This window comes from Pongo pygmaeus, chromosome 19 (genome assembly GCF_028885625.2).
Source record: "Pongo pygmaeus isolate AG05252 chromosome 19, NHGRI_mPonPyg2-v2.0_pri, whole genome shotgun sequence".
NCBI classification, from domain to species: Eukaryota; Metazoa; Chordata; class Mammalia; order Primates; family Hominidae; genus Pongo; species Pongo pygmaeus.
This window is the reverse complement of record NC_072392.2, coordinates 44,287,120-44,305,890: the sequence shown is the minus strand read 5'-3', so window position 1 is coordinate 44,305,890 and position 18,771 is coordinate 44,287,120. Positions and strand designations below refer to the sequence as shown.

The following is an 18,771-nucleotide window of genomic DNA, read 5'->3' as shown; positions in this document are numbered from 1 at the left end:
ACTCAGCCCATGGTCGCAAGCTGGCCAAGGCCTGCTCACTGTAAACATGGCTCTGTACCATTGAGTTTAACACAATTTTATTAGAAATTAGTGTTTGCTTCCATCACTTATGCTGAGCAACCAAATATTAGTTATGTGATAAAGGAAAAATTCTTTCCTGCCCAGGACCTGCGCCATCCTTTAGGCCAACCTTGGTCACATACCAAATTCAATAAAACCCAATACTGGTCTGTGTTGTTAACAGCAGGCTGCCAGGTTTCTCAGAAACTGACAAGAAAGTCTGACCTTCATCCATACTTTTTTGTTTACTTACCCCTGGGCTGCTTGGAGTTGAAAAATGCACACAGCCAAGAGTTGCTTTCTGAATAGGGCTGGAAACTTTCAAAGAAAACCCCCAAACTTTTAAGTCACAAAGTCTGATTAAAGAAGCTAAGATCATGTCAGTGAGTTCAATGTTAGTATTTTCCTTAAGACCAAGGAGAGATTTTCAGTCAGAGAAGATAAATGCCCAGTCCCAGACTACTGTGCTTTCTCAGCAAAAAAGACCGAAACACTGAGGATGTGAATGTCAAAGTAGTAAGCAGGGACTAAAGGGGATGAGGAGGTCAAAAGGCAAGCATCAAAACACCTCCGTGGGGAGCTGGGAATTTGAGTATTAAAGGACCTCAAGAGGACAGCTGAGAAAATAGGCCAGTGGTCTCAGGCTGACGCATTCCAGTCCTGTGGGAAAGCCATAAAGCCAAAGCCTGAATTTGGCCAAAGAAGTGGATTTGTCTTTATCTTGTTACCTCAATGAGGGCTGGAAGAACTAGTAGCTGATCACCAAGGTACCTGACCTGAGAGTCTTAGTGCTGTTTATACATTAAAGACTGTGACTAACATAAAATCCCTAATTAGTCACATTTCCCCTGTCCCGCCGTCATGTCACTTCAGGTCCTCGTGTCTGACCCTGGGTCTGGCATTTGCCCATAGGCTCTGTGGCATCAGCTATCATAAGAGTAGTCAAGAGAGATGAACTTGATAACCTGTGTTCTCTCCAAAGAGCAGAAAGTGGGTACTACACGTGGCTATGTTGCTTTTTTAGGCTGGCAGAATAGTCCCTCCCTGACAGCATTCCTTTGGAAAATAATTCAGATAAGCTGAATTCTGGTTTGGCCAAGCCAAACAAAAAGGAATGAAAACCAAAGCCCTAAAGAGGAATTCACCTCCTGGCTAGTGCTTGGCATCTCCATGGCTGAGTTACCCAACAAGGAGTGAAGGCCTTCAGGGTGCTTCGGTTGCTCCTGTCATCCTGCGCTCAGAGACACCACTGGGCAGAACTGCCATCCCAGCCAGGACAAACCAAGAGCATAGATGGTGTGGGCAGGGAGTAGATGTGTGGCCAAGCATGTGCCACCTCTGCAGGGGCTGCTGGGAGCACTGGGCTCTGAGTTTGCTGTCCTCAGCTGATGGGCATGCCAGCCAATACCATGCAGTGCCCATGGGCTCCACGGTCTTCCTGCTGTGGCTCATGTTTCTGGCCCGTGACAGCTCTTTGGCTTTACCGTATGTGAGGACAGCATGGCTGGAAGCCAACAGTACTCAAGAGAATCACAAAGAGCAGTCGTGCTAGACCTAGGAGTCAGTGATGTGACTCTTAAGATCGGGGGGTAAAATGTCCTTTCTCACAGGCACCCTGTGAGGACTGCCGGTCCCAGCTTAGCCATCCTTCCCTCCTCGGTGCACTCTGAGCTGCTGGCCAGGCTGGCAAAGCCAGAGCTGCTCTGTCGGATGTTTTTTTTTTATTGCTTCCTCTTTATCTCCTCCCTCAGATTGATTCTGCAGGGAAGTGGGGATTAGGGTAGAAAGACATGGGTCAAGGAGAATATCAACCTCCTGAATAACAGTACAAAGTGCTTTAAAGAAACAGATCCCACAGGCATGGAGAAGGGCCAAGGGTTCTGTCATATGTAGGGTCTTGGCACCCTGAAGGGCAAAGAAGTGCCCAGTTTCCTCATTACTAGATTTAGAACTATTCATTTCCTAGATTATTTTTTAAAAACCAAACTTATCAAGCCTGTGCTTAAACACCTTAGGAAAAAAGACGTCCCTTTCTGTTATAAAACTGGGCCTCTACAGCACCAGGAGCTGCCTTTCCCCCAGAATGAACCCATTCCCCATGGGCCTCAGCTGAGGCCTAAGGGGCAGTAGCCCTTCCGCACAGGGCCTAGGGGAAGGTTCTCAGCAGGAGGTGGGTCAGTCCATATGCCCCAGGGAGCAGAAGCAGCTCCCTGTCAGGCAGGAAGGGTGATGGTGAGCAGATAGGACAGGACGCAGTCTCCAGAAGTGCTCAGGGGCAAGGCAGGGGAATGTGGTCCCTCCTCTGCCCAGACCCTCTGACCTCTGAGCAGGGCCTGTCATGCCTCTGGGTGCTAGAGCAGAGACCCAGGCAGCAGCAGCATGGGGTGGCCAATGGGGCGGGTTCCACAGGACGGGAGATAGGGCCTCCCGTGCCCTGACTCCCTGAGGGTCTGGTCAGTCGCGATGGGTAGACTGGTGGCCGAGCTGCCGGTCATCGTAAGTGCTGTAGCGCTTGACGTGGATGCGGCGGACACGGTCCCGCAGTTCAAAGGTCTCCTCATCTTCACTGGGGGAAGCCTGGCTGCAGCTACGGCTTGTGGCCTCCAACAAGGAGTTGTCGGGGACGCGGGGAGTCTCATAGAGTAGGACATTGAGTGTCTCCTCATAGATTCGGGCCTCTGGGAATTCCACCTGGGGTGAGGGAGGAAGAAGATGGAGCAAGGTTTCATCTTTAAGAGGGAGCCACGTGTCAGAGCGGCTGGCCCTGAGGCTCCATAAGGCCTCTGCTACCTCTCATAAGACAGGTGGCGGTCCGTCTCTAGGGAAAGCCAGCCTCCCTCCGAAGGCGGGGTGAGGGGATGTACTCTGCAGACATGAGGACAGGGAAGACCAACATCCTCCACACCCCTGCCCCAGCCTGAGACCAAGGGACTAGTGGGCATAGAGGGTGGGCCAGAGCTAGGTCCCAACACAGCTCCACCACTTGCTAGCTGTGGAGCCTTGGGCTGAACCCTTCTGGGCTGCAGCTCCCATATGTACAAAAGAATGGTTCAGCTCAACCCCTGAGAGTTGCTGTCAGCATTACAGGAAAGATGTGATTGCTTAGCAGAAGCCTGGCACACAGCAAACCACCAAGCAGAGGCATACACAGAGCAGCTGCTATGCTGAGTGGTTTCACTGCCCTTCTCTGCCTGCCCAACGCAGTGTGTCACCGGCATGACCTGCCTGGAGGAGGGAGAAAGGGAAGGCAGTCAAGCACCTGAATTCTAGCCAGACCTGCTCTGTTGGACTGAGCTTCTGTTCACTCATCTGTCACATGGGGAGAGTGGCTCTAGCCCTGCATGTCTCACAGGCGTGTTGTGAGGGGTCACACGAGTTCATGAAAGACAACACACTTAAGAAGATGCCAGGTGCTGCTGCCACTTCCGCTGCAGTATCACCAGCCACTAGAGACCTGCCCCTGAACCCTTTCACCACCGATAGGGTCAGGAGCCACCTGTCGCCCTCCCTCCCACCCCTACACCAAAAAACGCAGGAGGAAGCAGGGCCACCTGTAAGCTGGCCTTCCCCAAACCCTCTGCAGATCTCCCAGCAGGAGGCACTTGAGTAGTCTGGGGGTTGACAAGTTGCTTGGCAAGTCGGGCTACTTTGAGCTCTTCACATGCACGTGGCCCTTCCTGGATGACCTGCCATCCACCCCAGCGTATCATCTCCAGGACCTGCACTCACAGGAGGCAGCTACTGTCTGGGGTAACTGACTGCAGTCTGGGGGAGAGGGGCCAGCTGAGTTTGTGATGACTGTCACCTATCAAATGCCTCCTGTGTACCTGGCACTAGGTTGATTAGCCAGAAACCCCCAGCTGGTTGGGGCCAGTAAGGAGATTTTATTTTATTATTATTAAGAGTGTTTGGAAATGGAGTCTTGCTATTTTGCTTAGGCTGGCCTCAAACTCCTGGGCTCAAGGGATCTTCCCACAGCAGCCTCCTGAGTACCTGGGACTACAGGCGTGTGCCACGATGCCTGGCTAATTTTTCTATTTTTTGTAAAGACGGGGTTTCACCATGTTGTCCAGGGTGGTCTTGAACTCCTGGGCTCAAGTGCTGTGCCCGCCTCTGTCCCTGGCTCAGACAGGAGATCCGAACAGCATTCTAACACGAAAGCCCAAGCTATCTCTATACCACACTGCTGCTCCAAAGAGTTGTATCATTTTCATATCTCGTTAAATTCATACTATCATCCCCATTTCTGCAAATGAGGAACCTGAGGCCCAGATGGCTTAAGTGGCTTATCCAAAGTCAGAAAACTGGCAAGTGGTGCGAGCCAGCATTCAAACCTGAATTGGGCCAACTTCAAAGACCCAGTCCTTCCCACTGTACTAGGCTACTTCCTGGTGGTCAACGGCCCCTGCCCTGCACTGTCAGGAACAAAGCGGTTCCTGTCCATTCCCCACACCCCCTGTTCTGGCTTTGTCCTTGCCCAGCACTATTACCATGTTTGGAAAAAAGAGCCAAGTCCATGCCCCTTTTGCTCCGTGCTGGTCACAGCCTGACCGTCCCCCGCATAGTGGGTGTGTGTCCTCCCCTACCCATGCAGGGGCAATCCCCCACACCTTGGTCTGCTTCTTCTCTGTGGCATACACGATGGAGGTACAGCACACCTCTGCCAGCTTACGGCCCTGGCCATAAAAGGACCAGCAGCAGATCTCGTCACCAATGACATCCTTGATGAAGAGCACGCGGCCGTTGAAGCGCAGGGAGAGCTTGTCAAACAGCTCAATGTTTTTCAGCAGGTGGTCATCAGAGTTGCTGAAAAAACCACAAGGGCCAAGAGGCCTGGGAATGAGGTTCCAGTCCAAGGGAGGGTGCTAGACAAGTCGGGCCCTCCCCTCCCTCCCTTCCCCCATCCTGTCCTGCTAAAATGAAAGCAAGATGCCAGGGTGCCAGGAGAGAAAGGATCATAGGGTACCCTCTGGGTTGGGGGGCCTGTGAGGAAAAGGAACTCCATTGGCTTTAAGTCAAAGTAGGGACAGTTGAGGAAGGAGGGCTCCCCTCCCTAAGCCTGGAAGGAAGGAGACAAGGCTGCTATTTCAGTGGGAGGCATTCGTTCCCTTACTGTGGGGGTGACAGTGGCAATATGCCTGTCCACAGGGAATCATAGGGAGGGTTTGGGACTCTGAACCTGCAGCCACCTGCGTCTACCTAACTGTGGCCTATGGAGAGGACATGGGCTGGAGAGTGTGGGGAGGGAATCAGCCCAGTGTGAACTGCGCAGGCTGGCTTGGGGGACTCCCAGCTCACCGGCCTCCTAGCATCCCCTCCACCCGGTAGGATGACACGTGTGAAAACACCTGCCATGCTGCCTTCGTGATACACGTTGAGGGCGCATTTCACCTTTAATCATTTATATCCCAGCCAGGGCACCCTGCTGAGTTCCAAAGGCCTCTGTCCCAATTTCCCTTCTACTTTCTGTTTTTCCCCAACTTAGCACAGCCAGTTCCAAGACCCAGGCCCAGACCCACGCCGACCATGCTGGGAGTACAGGCAGTATTCCTTGGGTCTGCTGCCCAGTGTCTGCTCTGGCTGCTCAGCCCTGTGACGCACCCTACCTGGTGTAGGAATACTTGTTGTTGCTTCTGTTGTACAGCAGCTTCACCACGGGCTGCGAAGGAGTTCAGAGTGAGGGGCCAGGCCAGGGGACTGGCATCCCCGGCCCGCACCCCTCAGAGGTCCTGGTACCTTGGTGGAGGATTCGATGAGCCGCTCCTCCTCCTTTAGGGATGTGATGATGGGGATGTTGCACACAGGCTGGTAGGAGTCCTTCTTGTCCTGCGTGACACAGAACAGAGAACCCTCTTTAGGATCTTCTGCTTCCCAGGCTTATCGAGGTACCTCTGGAGCCCCTCTGCCATGGCCACCCGCTGCTTGGTGAGGAAGTGTCAGATACAGATCATGAGGCCCCTGGCAATAGAAAATGCCGGCTGGAAAGCAGACCCCCAGTTAGAAAACCCAAGATCCAGGCCGGGTGCGGTAGCTCACACCTGCAATCCCAGCACTTTGGGAGGCTGAGGCAGGCAGATCACTTGAGCCCAGGAGTTCGAGACCAGCCTGGAAAACATGGTGAAACCTCATCTCTACAAAAAATACAAAGATTAGCCGGGTGCCATGGCGCATGCCTGTATTCCCAGCTACTCTGAAGGCCAAATCACGAGAATCACTTGAACCCAGGAGGGAGAAGTTGCAGTGAGCCGACATCGCACCACTGCACTCCAGCCTGGGTGACAGGAGTGAAACCCTGTCTCAAAAAACAAAAACAAAAACAGAAACAAAAACAAAAACATAAAAACCCCCTAAAATCCAGGTAGCAAAGCATAGAAACCAGAAGCAGGGCCTACTCACGCTGCCAAGTGTGAAAACCTGGCTGCCAGGTTGGTGGGCCTGGGTGGCATCTCACTTGTCTCATTAGGTTTGCACTCATCAACCACGCCTCCCACACAACCTGCCAGGAACCAGAGTCCTCCAACCCACAAGAAGGGGGCAACTCCTGACCTCGTCTGCCCGCCCTGCTCCGCCCCACCCATGTACCTGCAGGGCACTCTGGCACATGTTCACCAGCCCCTGGATGAGGTAATACTTTGCTTCAGCCATCAATTCCTTGATTTCTTGCCGGTTCTGAGGGAGGGTGATGGTGTCATCTCGGAGGTAATTCAAAATGGTGCCAAAGTGCTTTCCACAACGGTCTATGAGGATCCAGCCTAGGGGTGCAGAAGGCCCTACAGGGTTAGTTTGCCACCAGGTACCTCCGAGGCAGGCAAAGGCCACCTGACGAGCTGGCGGCAGGTGGCAGGGAAGGGGGTCCACGAGCACAAAGCCATCGCGCAGGGTGACAGAGGCGGGGATGGAGGTTCTAGCACTCAGGCCCATGGCTGCCCTTCACCATTCCTCTCTGAAACCCAGAACTGGCACATCCCACAGGGGATACAGCCCTCCAGGCTGTAGAAGCCACAGGGGCCTAGGCTTAGGGCACCAGGCCCAGCCCAACACAGAAACCACCAGCCGCTGCCGGCCTTCTGCCCGCTGCCCAGTCTTAAGATGACGGCTCCTATGAGAATCTCGTCCTATTTAAATATTTTAAAAGTATGGCTCTTCTTCCTGGAAAATACATAAACATAGCATTCCATATACAATTTCACAGAATTCTGAAGCTCTACTAGGGACTCCAGGTGAAGACACCCTACATAAGGTGAAGAGGAAAAGTGACTGAATTCTAGATCTGGTCATTTCCTTGGGAACCCCTCCTGCCCTCCCCACCCCGAGCAGCAGCCCCAGTGCCTCACCTTCTTTGTCGGTCAGCACCTCCATGCGCCCGCTGAACATGGCCTTGAGCATGGTGTCGTGGCGGGTCAGGGCCCGCACAGTGGTGTAGTACAGAGAGCCGCCCACATTGAGCTGGACATACTTGTTGCCCAACCCTCCTCCCTTGAAGCCACTGAGCTTGGGCTTGGCCCCTGAGGCCGGGCACAGGCAGGTGTCCCCCGACATCTCCCGTTGCAGGTAGATAACCACACGGCAGGAGGTAGGCTTGGAATGCTCCGCCGTGGTGGAAACGGTCACGAGTGAGTGGCCAGTGGAGGCCAGAGCCTCATACTCTCAGTGCTGTACATGGGAGACGGAAGAGAAGACACGAACCAGCAGAGAGAGCTCAGGAGGAGACGATAGCAGAAACACGACTGTACTCATTCTCTCCCTGACAAGCCCAAGCACTGCTCCCTGGCAGAGGCTAAGTCCCTGCCATTTTGCTTTCTTTTTTTTTTTTTCTTAGAGACAGTGTCTCACTCTGTCACCTAGGCTGGAGTGCAGTGGCACCATCTCGGCTCACTGCAGCCTTTGACTCCCAGGCTCAAGTGATCCTCCCACCTCAGCCTCCTGAGTAGCTGGGACCACAGGTGCACACCACCACACCCAGCTAATTTTTTTTTTTTTGGTAGAGACAGGGTTTTACCATGCTGCCTAGGCTGGTCTCGAATTCCTGAGCGCAGGCAATCCGCCCACCTCAGTCTCCCAAAGTGCTGGGATTATAAGCATGAATCACCGCGTCTGGCCTCCCTGCCATTTTCACTATAGCAGGAACCAGGGCTGAAGGCAGTCTCCCAGACTTCTGCCCTGGTCACCTCATCAGCCTCCCTGAGACTCAGCTCCACTCAGGGCAGCAAGGAAGACAAGCAAACCCATGGAACCAGTTAGAGAGGGCCAGAGGAACAGATCACCCTAGAGATCTATCAGTCAGATTCCAGTTACTTTCTTGTCAAGGTTCCCAGGATCCCGGACTTCCAACCAAACCTACTGGGAATCCAGCCAGCCTAGGAGTTTCCCAGGAGCCAGAGGGACAGGATGCACTTCCTTTCTAAAGATTCCAGCCTCAAGAGCAGCCTGTGCCAGTGTTTATTTTGAGCACCACCGAGAGTCTGGCTTCAGGAAGGAAAGTAAAAGCAGCTTCAGGAGAGAATGCAGTAAGCCAGGGTGGAGGGTGCTGGCCAGTGTTCCTGGCGCAGGTTACCTGGGCTTCGGTTGGGGCTTCCTGACCTTCCCCTTTCTTGGCACCAGCCTTGTCCCAAGTTGCTGAAATTGTCACCATTTTTCAGGGAAGAACAGCTATACGATGGCTGTTTTCCTTTCTTTTTCCTGAGAGGGAGCCCAGCCCTACTCTCCTCTTCCCTCCCAATAAGAATGGGAGAAGAAAGGACTAGAAAAGATCAGAGGATAAATCTAAAAACAATGAGGTGAGCTGTGTGCTGCCACCTGCATGTACTCCTGGCTACTCAGTAGGCCGAGGTGGGAGGATCTCTTGAGCCCGGGAGTCAAGACCAGCCTTGGCAACATAGCAAGACCCCATCTCTTGGCATTTAATAGGTACTAGCTCATTTAACTCATTCAGCAATTAAACTACTGCGTGCCTACTATGCTAAGCAGTAGGGAACAATGAAAAAATATTGTCTTTGCCTTCAAACAGTTCAAAGAAGCATCATAACAGGAATTTTTAAAAACAGAGAGAGCTAGCATTTATTGTACCCCTACGTGCCAGGCATTGGGTACTCAGAAGAGAACACATATAGAAAGTCATGTCCACATGGAGCTTACATTCTAGTGGAAGGAAACAGACTATCAACAAGGACTTAAATAAATAAGCAGATAATTCCAGAACCTGATAAATGCAATAAAGATAATAAAACAGTGATATGAGAGTGATTAGGGAGAGGCACTAATTTAGACAGAGGGACAGGAAAAGCATCTTTGGGATGGTGACATTTCAGCTGAGGTTTGAAGAGAGCTTTCTAGACAGATGGAAGAGTAAGTGCAAAGTTCCTGTTAGAAACAAGTTTTAGGGGGCGGGTGTGGTGGCTCACACATGTAATCCTAGCACTTTAGGAGGCCGAAGTGGGCAGACTGCTTGAGCCCAGGAGTTCAAGACCAATCTGGGCAACATAGTGAGAGTTTGTTTCTACAAATAAAAAAAAAATTAGCCAGATATGGTGGCTCATGCCTGTGGTCTCAGCTGCTCGGGAGGCTGAGGTGGGATGACGGCTTGAGCCTGGGCAGGTCAGCCTGGGTGACATAGGGAAATCTCGTCTTAACAACAATAAAATAAAAACAAGTTTTAGGATCAGAAATAAGGTCATAATGGCTGGTGCACAGACAGTAGGGGGAAGTTGGTTTGATGTCAAGTCAGGGAAGGCAGGCTTTAGATGATAACAAAGTGTGGATTTCATACCAATTGCTATATAGTATATGAATCAACTGGAGGATTACAAGCAGGGGAGTGATATGATCTGACTTGCTTGTAGTGTATTTTGAAAAGATAACTTGCTGCTGGTTAGAGAATGAATTGTAAAGGTGCAAGAGAGAAAGTGGGAAGACCAGAGGAAGCAGTAGTCAAGGCAAGAAGAGATGATGGCAGCCTGGACCACATCGGTAATAATGGAGACAGAAAAAAAGTGGAATGATTTCACCGAATGCTCATCACATGCAGGAGTTTACAGTTGCTCATCCCTTGTAAGTGTAACCCAGAAGCAGGGCACTGGTTTCCCAAGTTTACTGCTGTGTTCCCCTAATGGTGCTTAGCACAATGCCATGCACATTTTAAGTATTTAACATATGTCAGTTTGTTAGACTGAAATTGTACCTGAAAAGATTTAAGTAAGTCCCTAGGAAGAATGTCCGAGGAAGTGGACAGCCAGCGTGGGTGCTGTGTGAAGCAGTGAATTCCTTTGGCGGCTTGTCTGGGAGACTCTTTCATTTGCCACAAGGGTTGGGTATGGGAGGTGAGCCCTCACCAGGAGGCTGCCAATGACTAAGAAACACTAGAATGGTATGAGATCACCTTCCCTTTTCCCGCCCACCTCAAAGGAATAAATCCACCTCTCTAACAGGTATTAGCAAGTTCCCTATGTATTTTGTGTCTAGTCCTAGTTTTCCCAGGATCAGAGAAAGCACACATACATGTTCTGCCAATGCAAAGGAGCTCAAAGGATAGGCCTGCCAAGAGAGGTCGGCGGATCCAGAGCTAATCTATTCCTTTCCTACAAAGCAATTGCTTTGAGCCCCTGGATGACGTCAATCAGATTCCGCCCAGACCAATGGGTTCCAGGAATTCTGTGGCAGGTGACGCCCCAGAAAGTAATTCCAGTGAGAATGAAGTTTCCACTGATAGCCACAGTGCTCTTCCTTCCGCACTTTGTGTGAATATTTGGGGATGCCTGGGGCTAGGGGCGGATCCGTGGCTCACGCAACGAAGCTAATGGGAACCCAAGCACAACAAAGGGCAAACAGCCGCGGAGGTGGAAAGAGGAGGGGTCTAAAAAGAAGAAGGACCCAGAAATCTGTCAGACACGGAGGACGGCGGGAGGAAAGCTGAGGGCTAGAGTGGCGGATCTAGCAGAAACCCTAGGTGTAAAGGTTAAGCGTCACCCAAAAAGTCTTGGGAAATGTGGCCGGTATGGGCTCTTCTCTAGCCCGGACCACTCCTCACTACCGAGAAACCCACACCGGTTCTCACGCCCACCCTCCGTGGGAGATCGGAGCTCTCCATCTCCCCTACGCCGCCCGCGCCTTTTCCCCCAGGACCCGGCCGGGCTCGCTCTACTCCAGCAGGGGCCGTCCATCCCTTCCCCGAGGGCATCGGCGGGCCCGGCTCTCACCGTCCCCGGGGGCGCCTCTCCTCTCAGCTGGGTGGCCAGCGGACTCCGAGCCGCCCCTAGCCTGCAGCAGCCTGCCCACCAGCAGTCCCAAGCTGTGAGCTCACATCCTGCGCTCGCCGACTCCGCCCGGAGTGCGGCCCAGCCCAGCCGGCTGGGGAGTCTGAGACTACAAGTCCCTGCACGCATAGCGCTCTATCCGGGAAAGGGTGGAGGCGGAATCCCCCGAGGGTCTTCGCGGAGAGAGCAAAGCCACTTCCGGCCGCCTTGCCGGCGCTAAGGCTTCTGGGTCTTGTAGGCCCGACCTCCCCTCGGGCCTCTGTTTCCCAGCAGGCTCTGTGGAATGGGGGCTGTAAGTGCTTCCGGGGTCAGGAAGGTAGTGACGGCGTAGGTAACCAGGCTCTGTAGCCGTGGCAGCGGCCGTGGCAGGCTGGCTGGGTACCGGCTGCCGCTGACCCGGGAGACGCTACATCAACCGGGGTTGCAGCGCGCTGCCGCCGCGGGGCCGGCAGGTAGGCTGACCTCGGGTCGGGGGACGAGGGCGGACCAGGGGTGAGAGGAGCCTGACAGGCCCGCGTCCTGAGGAAAGGCAGTACCGGGCGGAGAGAGACGCTGGAATTCCGCCCCACTCTCGGGGGCGCTTTCACACCCAGGGCCTGGAGTTTGATGCGTTGATGCTTGCCACGGTCGTACGAGGAAACTGCGGCTCGGATAAGTTCGGGGAGTTTACATAGTAAAGAGTCGGCTCGCAGTGCCTCGCATGCATCTGGGAGAGCCGGGGCGCAGAAAGTATGCCACCGCCTCATGCTCAGGGAGCTTAGTCCCAGCTCTTGGGCCAGGTGTTGCTCAGATGCTCAGACACGTGTGTGATGGGAGTTGGTAGAGAATCTGTGAACTCTTTGCCTGCACCTCTTCTTCCATCTTACCTATCTCTGTAAGCCAGCCCTTCCAATCAGATAGGTGGGCCAAGCCAGATTCATGGGAGTCATGCCTCATTGTTTTTCTCTGATCCCCAAACCCCCACATTCAGTCAGTGCATTACTAAGCCCCATCACCTCGACTTATAAAACATCTCAACTCGGAACACTTGTCTTCGGCTGCCAGCCTTGGTTACTGTAATAGTTTCCTGTTTCCACGGTCATTCATTCCACAGACATTTACTGAGTTCCAGTTATGTGTGGGCACCATGCTAGGTGCTAGGGTTAGAGTGATGAACAAGAAGGTAGTTGGGGCCTTGCCCTCTCTTGTTCCTTCCAGTCGGTTCTCTCAGGCTGAGCAAGAGTGATCTTTCTAAGTCTGATTTGGTTGGTCTGCTGAGAACCCGCTGGCTGTCCATTACCCTTCTGATAAAATCCAGGCTCATGACTGCGTCTTTCAGAGCCTTCCATGATCCAGCTGTTGTCTCCCTGTCTAGCCTCATTCTCTTCCCTTCTCTTGCTCAGTCTCTGTTCTCGGAATGCGTCAAATTTCCTGTTGCCTCAGGATCTTAACATACGTGTTTCCTTCTGCCTGCAATGCCTTGCTTCCCCTTTCATTTGACAAACTTTTGGACAGTCTTTAGGTCTGTTTAAGTGTCATTTTTTTCAGAAGGCCTCTGTTGGCCCTCCCCTCCAAGTCCGCCCCCCATGAACTGTGGCCTCCTGCAGCACTTCACATAGCACCATGTACTTTTCCTTATAGTAATATCACGATTTGTGATTATTTGTTTACCATCTGTCCAGAGGCATTGTTTTCACTAGTCTGTCCCCAGAGCAGGGACTCAGTGGATGTTTCTGAATAAATGCATGCTCTCAGGGAAGGGGGTGGAAGTTGAAGCAGATATTTGCTCCCTCATGTTACTTCAATCTTTCTGGAGCAGCTGGTCAGATTAATGACCTGTAGCTGCGAAAGACAGATTTTTTGTTTTTTTTTTTTGAGACAGGGTCTCACTCTGTTGCTCAGGCTGGAGTGCAGTGGTGTGAACACAGCTCACTGCAGCCTCCACCTCCTGGGCTTAAGCGATCCTCCCAGCTCACTCTCCCAAGTATTGGGGATTACAGGCACATGTCACCAGGTCTGGCTATCTTAAAAATTTTTTATAGAGATGGTATTTTGCCATATTGCTCAGGCTGGTTTCAGACTCCTGTGCCCAAGTGATCCTCCCACCTCAGTCTCCCAAAGTGCTGGGATTACAGGCATGCGCTACCGCACTGGCCAGATCTTTTTAAAAAGCCCTATTTTAAGGAAGCTACAGATGAACAAAATGCTTCAAAAGGATGATGCTAGTTCACATCAGTGGATTCCAGTGAGGCCGAAGGCCAGAGTCGTCTACAGACAGCTCATAGACATGTATTAGTTGGCCCATGCAGTGTTGGATGTAGGTTTTCCCCCTTACTTAAAATTTTTGAATTACATACCAACATTGAGGTACTGGATTTCTGGTCCTCTTAAAAACCAGAAGTTCTGGAAACAATGAGACTTGATTATTTTCCAACCATTGCTCCTCCTGTGGCACACCTGCCCTGGACAGCCAACCCCAGAATCACCCCATTCAGAACAGGACTTCTCTAAGGAAGCCAGAAGGGAAACAGCTGAGGCTGGGGGTAGTGGGGGCAGAGGGAAGGGGCTGGTGCAGGTCCAGGTAATGGTAGATTTTGGAGCACCTGGGTTTTAGAATTGGCATAGCAGCCAATTGCTAGATATAAGTAGCATTGCCTCCCTTTTTAAACAGGTCATAATGATGTCTTTTTAATTTTGTGTGTGTGTGTGTGTGTGTGTGTGTGTGTGTTTTGAGCCAGAACGAGGGTGAGTTTTCACTATTTCCTTCCTAGAATTGAGGCATCCTTGGGAACAGGAATGCAAGGTGGCTTGGAAAGGGAGAAGATATCTCTATTAGTTCTCTGTTGCCTACAGAAAAAATCCAAACTCCTTAGCTTGGCATGCAGGGTCTTCCTGGTTTGGCTCCAGCTTACCTTTCCAGCTCCATTCTTTTTCCTCTCGTCCTTAGGTGAGATAGGTCCTTTCAGTGACTTCAGGCCTTTGTCCATGCTGTTTTCTCTGCTTGGAATACCTATCCCTGGCCTCCTGCCTTGATACGTTCTTGCTGATACTTCATTCCTTTTTGTGTTTTCTGCTAGAAAGAGAATGACCCAACTTTGATTCCCAATTCAGGCAAGCATACGTTTTGAGTAATAATCTTACTCCTGACTTTTTATTTTTTAACCATAATTTTTAATTCACTCAGATTTCCTTTATTTGGCTTTTGTGTTGTTCCAGTATATGTATTTGAGAAGCCTTTTCATGTGCTTTTCGGTACATAACTGGTGATATATAAAGTAAAAACACTTATGGCTTACAACTTAGTTCACATGTCACTCCTTCATTAATGGCTCTGTCCTCCTCTGGCTCTTAACTGATATTTCTAAACAAGCATTTAACACAATGTGATTTTTCAGTTTCCGTGTCTGTCTTCTTCCAGCTGAACTATGTGCTCTTCAGGGCGGGCACCGTGTTGCATTCATCTTTGTACCCCCAGCATCTAGCAGTGTTGGCATGTAGTAGGCACTCAAGAAATGTGTGTTGAATGAACGATGCCTGTGACAAGCAAGCGGACTTTATTCTTTCCTGACCCTTGCTCCTATGACACACCTCCTCCTGACTGCCACTGTCACTCCTTCAGAGCAGAACTCCTCTAGGGAACCTGGATGGGAAACAGGTGAGGCTCAGAGAGGTGGTGGCAGAGGGAACGGGGATCCTTTGGAACATCTGGGTTTTTGGCATTGGTGTCCAAGGGCAGGAGTGGGGCTGGCTTGGCAGCAGGCATTTCCTTGGGTGGCTGGGAAGTGATGCGGAATTGGGCCTGTTTCTTTACAGCCATGGCCAAGGACATCCTGGGTGAAGCAGGGCTGCACTTTGATGAACTGAACAAGCTGAGGGTGTTGGACCCAGAGGTTACCCAGCAGACCATAGAGCTGAAGGAAGAGTGCAAAGACTTTGTGGACAGTGAGTATTGGGGAGATACAGTGCCACTCAGCTTTGAGCTGCCATTCCAACTGTACCCCAGGCTCATCTTGGCCCTGCCACAGTGGAGCTGCTGGCTCCCTGGAGGTTGAATCTGGCATCTGTGAGTTCCCACGTGCCACCCTTTTCTGTCTGCCCTCTTGTGCTCTCATGTGTCCCCAACAGAGCACCAGTCAAACCAAACACTGGGATGGGGAGGGGAGGGTGTTTTTTAGATATGCCATCTTTCATTTCTTGCTCTTAGAAACCTTAAACTTTCTGGGAACACAACCATGGCTTGGGGGTGGGAAATAGAATTATGTACTCATGATTTGATTTCTTCAGAGAAAGTCTTCTCAGTGGCAGGTTCTCTGTTATTTGGAGTTAGAAGTGATAGGTGAAGTTTCTAGAAGCAGCTCAACAGACTTACTGAAGTAATCTTTTGGCTAGAAATCTTCAGGAAGCCTCCTGTCCCAGCAGCCAAGCAAGCCCAATGCCAGTACAGAGCCAGATCTAGCTAGAGCAAGGGACTTCTGAGCTTTCTGGGGGCTTCCTAGGTTGTGGAGAGAGCTTGATTAGTGAAAGGTAGCTTGGGTTCTGTCACTAACCTGTGATTGCTGTGCCATGCACACACCTCTCTGGGCCTTAGTTTCCCCTTGGTAAATTGTGTTTCTGTCACATCCAGGACATTGGAGAAAGTGAGTGGGAGATTAGGCACTTAATGCTGTGAGCTTGCTTTTCTGAGGTTACAAGTGGGAAGCCCCCATCCCCACTGTTAATTGAAATCTGGTGTCATACCTGTAGCTAGTCCAGAGGCAGCGCTTGTGTCCTGAGGCTGCCCTTTTGTGAACAACAGCGCTTCCTGTCACTCCTGGGGAAGCAGGGTTGGGGTCTGTCTGGAGAATGAGCCCAGCAAGGGCCTAGTGCTTTCATAGCCGGAGGTCATAGCAGCTGGCTGGCTCAGTGGGGATGCAAGGTCTGGGTATGCCCTGGTCCAGCTGGCCACCCTTCTCTAGGTTCAGACCAAGGGTAGGAGACAGGCCAACAGGCACCAAAGTGTTTAAGTGACAGGGTCTTGCTATGTTCCCCAGGCTGGAATGCAGTGGCAGTTCACAGGCATGATTACACATCCTCTAACTCCTGTGTTCAAGTGATCCTCCCACCTCAGCCCCCTGAGTAGCTGGGACTACAGGTGCTCTCCACCACGCCTGGCCCACACCGAACTATTTTAACACAAATTAGAAGGGGCAGTCCGCTCTGCCCTCCACTGCCTCAGCACTCTACCGAAGGGGATTGATGATACTGAGGAAATATTTTATTTTTTGTTCTTTTCCTAAAAGAAATTGGCCAGTTTCAGAAAATAGTTGGTGGTTTAATTGAGCTTGTTGATCAACTTGCAAAAGAAGCAGAAAATGAAAAGATGAAGGTAAGATCAGCATGTCTTTTGCCTACATCTTGGCCTGGGACCCTAGTTCACTACCCTCTCATCCTTCTTCCCTCTTGATTTGTTTAGAGGGGTAGAGGGGTGGGTGGGTGAATTTTTATTTAAGATTTTAATAACTTCTGGTCCACTTAACCTACTGAACTTATGCCAGTCTTTATTTCCTTTAATCTTTTTTTTTTTTGAGACAGAGTCTTGCTTTGTCACCCAGGCTGGAGTGCAGTGGTGCAATCTCGGCTCACTGCAACCTCTGCCTCTCAGGTTCAAGTGATTCTCTCATCTCAGCCTCCCGAGTAGCTGGGACTACAGGTGTGTGCCACCACACCCAGCTGAATTTTTGTATTTTTTTTTTTTTTTGAGACGGAGTTTTCTCTTGTTGCCCAGGCTGGAGTGCAATTGTGCGATCTTGGCTCACTGCAACCTCCGCCTCCTGGGTTCAAGCGATTCTCCTGCCTCAGCCTCCTGAGTAGCTGGGATTACAGGCATGTGCCACCATGCCTGGCTAATTTTGTATTTTTAGTGGAGACAGGGTTTCTCCATGTTGGTCAGGCTGGTCTCAAACTCCCAACCTTAGGTAATCCGCCCGCCTCAGCCTCCCAAAATGCTGGGATTAAGGCGTGAGTGACTGCGCCTGGCCATTTTTTTGTATTTTTAGTAAAGACGGGGTTTTACCATGTTGGCCAGGCTGGTTGCAAACTCCTGACCTCAAGTGATCTGCCCACCTTGGCCTCCCAAAGTGCTGGGATTGCAGGTGTGAGCCACCACACCTGGCCTCGTTTCATCTTCATATCAGCACTGATGTAGATGGTCTTATCCTCATTTTATAAATGAAGAAATGAAGGCTTACACAGTATGATTGGTGAAAGGCACAAGGCTGAATGGCACCACCAAATGTGCTATTGTGCCTGTGTCCCTGACTCTAGGAATACTCCTAGACCTGCCTCAAAGCTGCCGTCTAGTTCTTGAGGCACTTTGTGATCAGTAGGTTAATCCTTCTGACTTAACCCAAAAGCTTTGGGGCTCCACTTTCTTTTCCTCTCTGAAGACTGACATAGCTCCCAGATAACCCCTCCCCTCTTTGAGGACTTGATGCTGTAGATGGTTTTAGTGAAGCCATGGCCTTCTCTGGCAATACTGTAGGCCATCGGTGCTCGGAACTTGCTCAAATCTATAGCAAAGCAGAGAGAAGCTCAACAGCAGCAACTTCAAGCTCTAATAGCAGAAAAGAAAATGCAGCTAGAAAGGTAAGAAGTCATGATGTAAAGCAAGTTCTTTACACAGCTGAATTTCCAACTCTTCCTTCTGGAATGATCACTTCTTGTCCTTATTCTTCATCATTGTTTTCCCAGGAATAGCATCTCACTTGTCATCCTGATTTGAAGATTTTTAAAAATAAAATTACATTTGATGGGAAGGAAATAGAAAACTTGTTAATATCAAACCACCTCTAGTAGTTTGAGCATGAAAGGGTCCACGAAGTTGGCTGGCTCTCTGAAAGAAGACTTTCCTAGGGCTGGAGATTTCTCATGGGTGGCTCTGGGTAGGGCTTTGCCTCTTTCTTTCTTCATTCTGAACTCACACCATTTCTTGAAATCATTTAAACCTCTATATCCTTCTCTAGAAGAATTAAGTCTGTGGTTTACTTCATCTTTTTTTCAGGGCCTCTAACAATTTTGTTTTTCAGGTATCGGGTTGAATATGAAGCTTTGTGTAAAGTAGAAGCAGAACAAAATGAATTTATTGACCAATTTATTTTTCAGAAATGAACTGAAAATTTCACTTTTATAGTAGGAAGTCAAAACAAAAAAAAGCCCCTCAAAACCAAAAAAACCTCTGTAGCATTCCGCGGCTTGACCAATGACCTATGTCACAAGAGGTGGCGTGTAAGGAATGCAGCCCCCTGAAGACAGCACTACAAGTCTGGGGGAGCCAGTTTTAACATCAGTGCACAGCTGCTGCTGGTGGCCCTGCAGTGTACGTTCTCACCTCTTATGCTTAGTTGGAACTAAGCAGTTTGTAAACTTTCATCCTTTTTTTTGTAAATTCACAAAGCTTTGGAAGGAGAAGCAATAAATTTTTGTTTTCAAATGGCTTGATGTACCT

The 18,771-nt window shown here is 50.6% G+C and overlaps 2 protein-coding genes across 6 annotated transcripts; one reads left to right on the top strand and one right to left on the bottom strand.

Annotated features, from left to right (window-relative positions):
- Positions 1-60: 60 nt before the first annotated feature.
- On the bottom strand, positions 61-11,460 carry TNFAIP1 (TNF alpha induced protein 1). Of its 3 annotated transcripts, none has more exons than XM_063656062.1 (8): positions 11,253-11,413; positions 8,946-10,405; positions 7,395-7,967; positions 6,643-6,812; positions 5,797-5,886; positions 5,667-5,719; positions 4,671-4,866; positions 61-2,751 (listed from the first exon to the last, which is right to left on the bottom strand). In XM_063656062.1, the coding sequence occupies exons 3-8, from the start codon at positions 7,597-7,599 to the stop codon at positions 2,515-2,517; spliced, it is 951 nt and encodes a 316-aa protein (XP_063512132.1). In that variant the 5' UTR covers positions 7,600-7,967; positions 8,946-10,405; positions 11,253-11,413; the 3' UTR covers positions 61-2,514. The 3 variants fall into 3 exon arrangements, with proteins under 3 accessions (XP_063512132.1, XP_063512131.1, XP_054314621.1); XM_063656061.1 differs by having other exon boundaries at positions 7,395-7,713; positions 10,238-10,405; XM_054458646.2 differs by lacking the exon at positions 8,946-10,405 and having other exon boundaries at positions 7,395-7,713; positions 11,253-11,460.
- A 111-nt stretch (positions 11,461-11,571) lies between these two features.
- IFT20 (intraflagellar transport 20) lies at positions 11,572-18,759 on the top strand. 3 transcript variants are annotated; one of them, XM_054458632.2, is made up of 6 exons: positions 11,572-11,761; positions 14,707-14,943; positions 15,102-15,230; positions 16,568-16,653; positions 17,809-17,912; positions 18,353-18,759. In XM_054458632.2, exons 2-6 carry the CDS (start codon positions 14,868-14,870, stop codon positions 18,432-18,434), a joined length of 477 nt encoding a protein of 158 aa, XP_054314607.1. In that variant the 5' UTR covers positions 11,572-11,761; positions 14,707-14,867; the 3' UTR covers positions 18,435-18,759. The 3 variants fall into 3 exon arrangements, with proteins under 3 accessions (XP_054314607.1, XP_054314609.1, XP_054314608.1); XM_054458634.2 differs by having other exon boundaries at positions 11,608-11,761; positions 14,908-14,943; XM_054458633.2 differs by lacking the exon at positions 14,707-14,943 and having other exon boundaries at positions 11,608-11,761.
- The last annotated feature ends 12 nt before the right edge of the window (positions 18,760-18,771 follow it).

Bases quoted from the DNA above. Each gene is read 5' to 3' on its own strand.
- TNFAIP1 (XM_054458646.2), bottom strand. From the start codon at position 7,599: ATGTCGGGGGACACCTGCCTGTGCCCGGCCTCAGGGGCCAAGCCCAAG. The intron at 4,867-5,666 runs GTAGGGTGCGTC...TGGTTTTTTCAG, and splicing joins AACAAGTATTCCTACACCAG to CAACTCTGATGACCACCTGC. The intron at 2,752-4,670 runs GTGTGGGGGATT...CCCTCACCCCAG, and splicing joins CAGAGAAGAAGCAGACCAAG to GTGGAATTCCCAGAGGCCCG.
- IFT20 (XM_054458632.2), top strand. From the start codon at position 14,868: ATGACACACCTCCTCCTGACTGCCACTGTCACTCCTTCAGAGCAGAAC. The intron at 15,231-16,567 runs GTGAGTATTGGG...TTTTCCTAAAAG, and splicing joins GTGCAAAGACTTTGTGGACA to AAATTGGCCAGTTTCAGAAA. The intron at 17,913-18,352 runs GTAAGAAGTCAT...TTTGTTTTTCAG, and splicing joins AAGAAAATGCAGCTAGAAAG to GTATCGGGTTGAATATGAAG.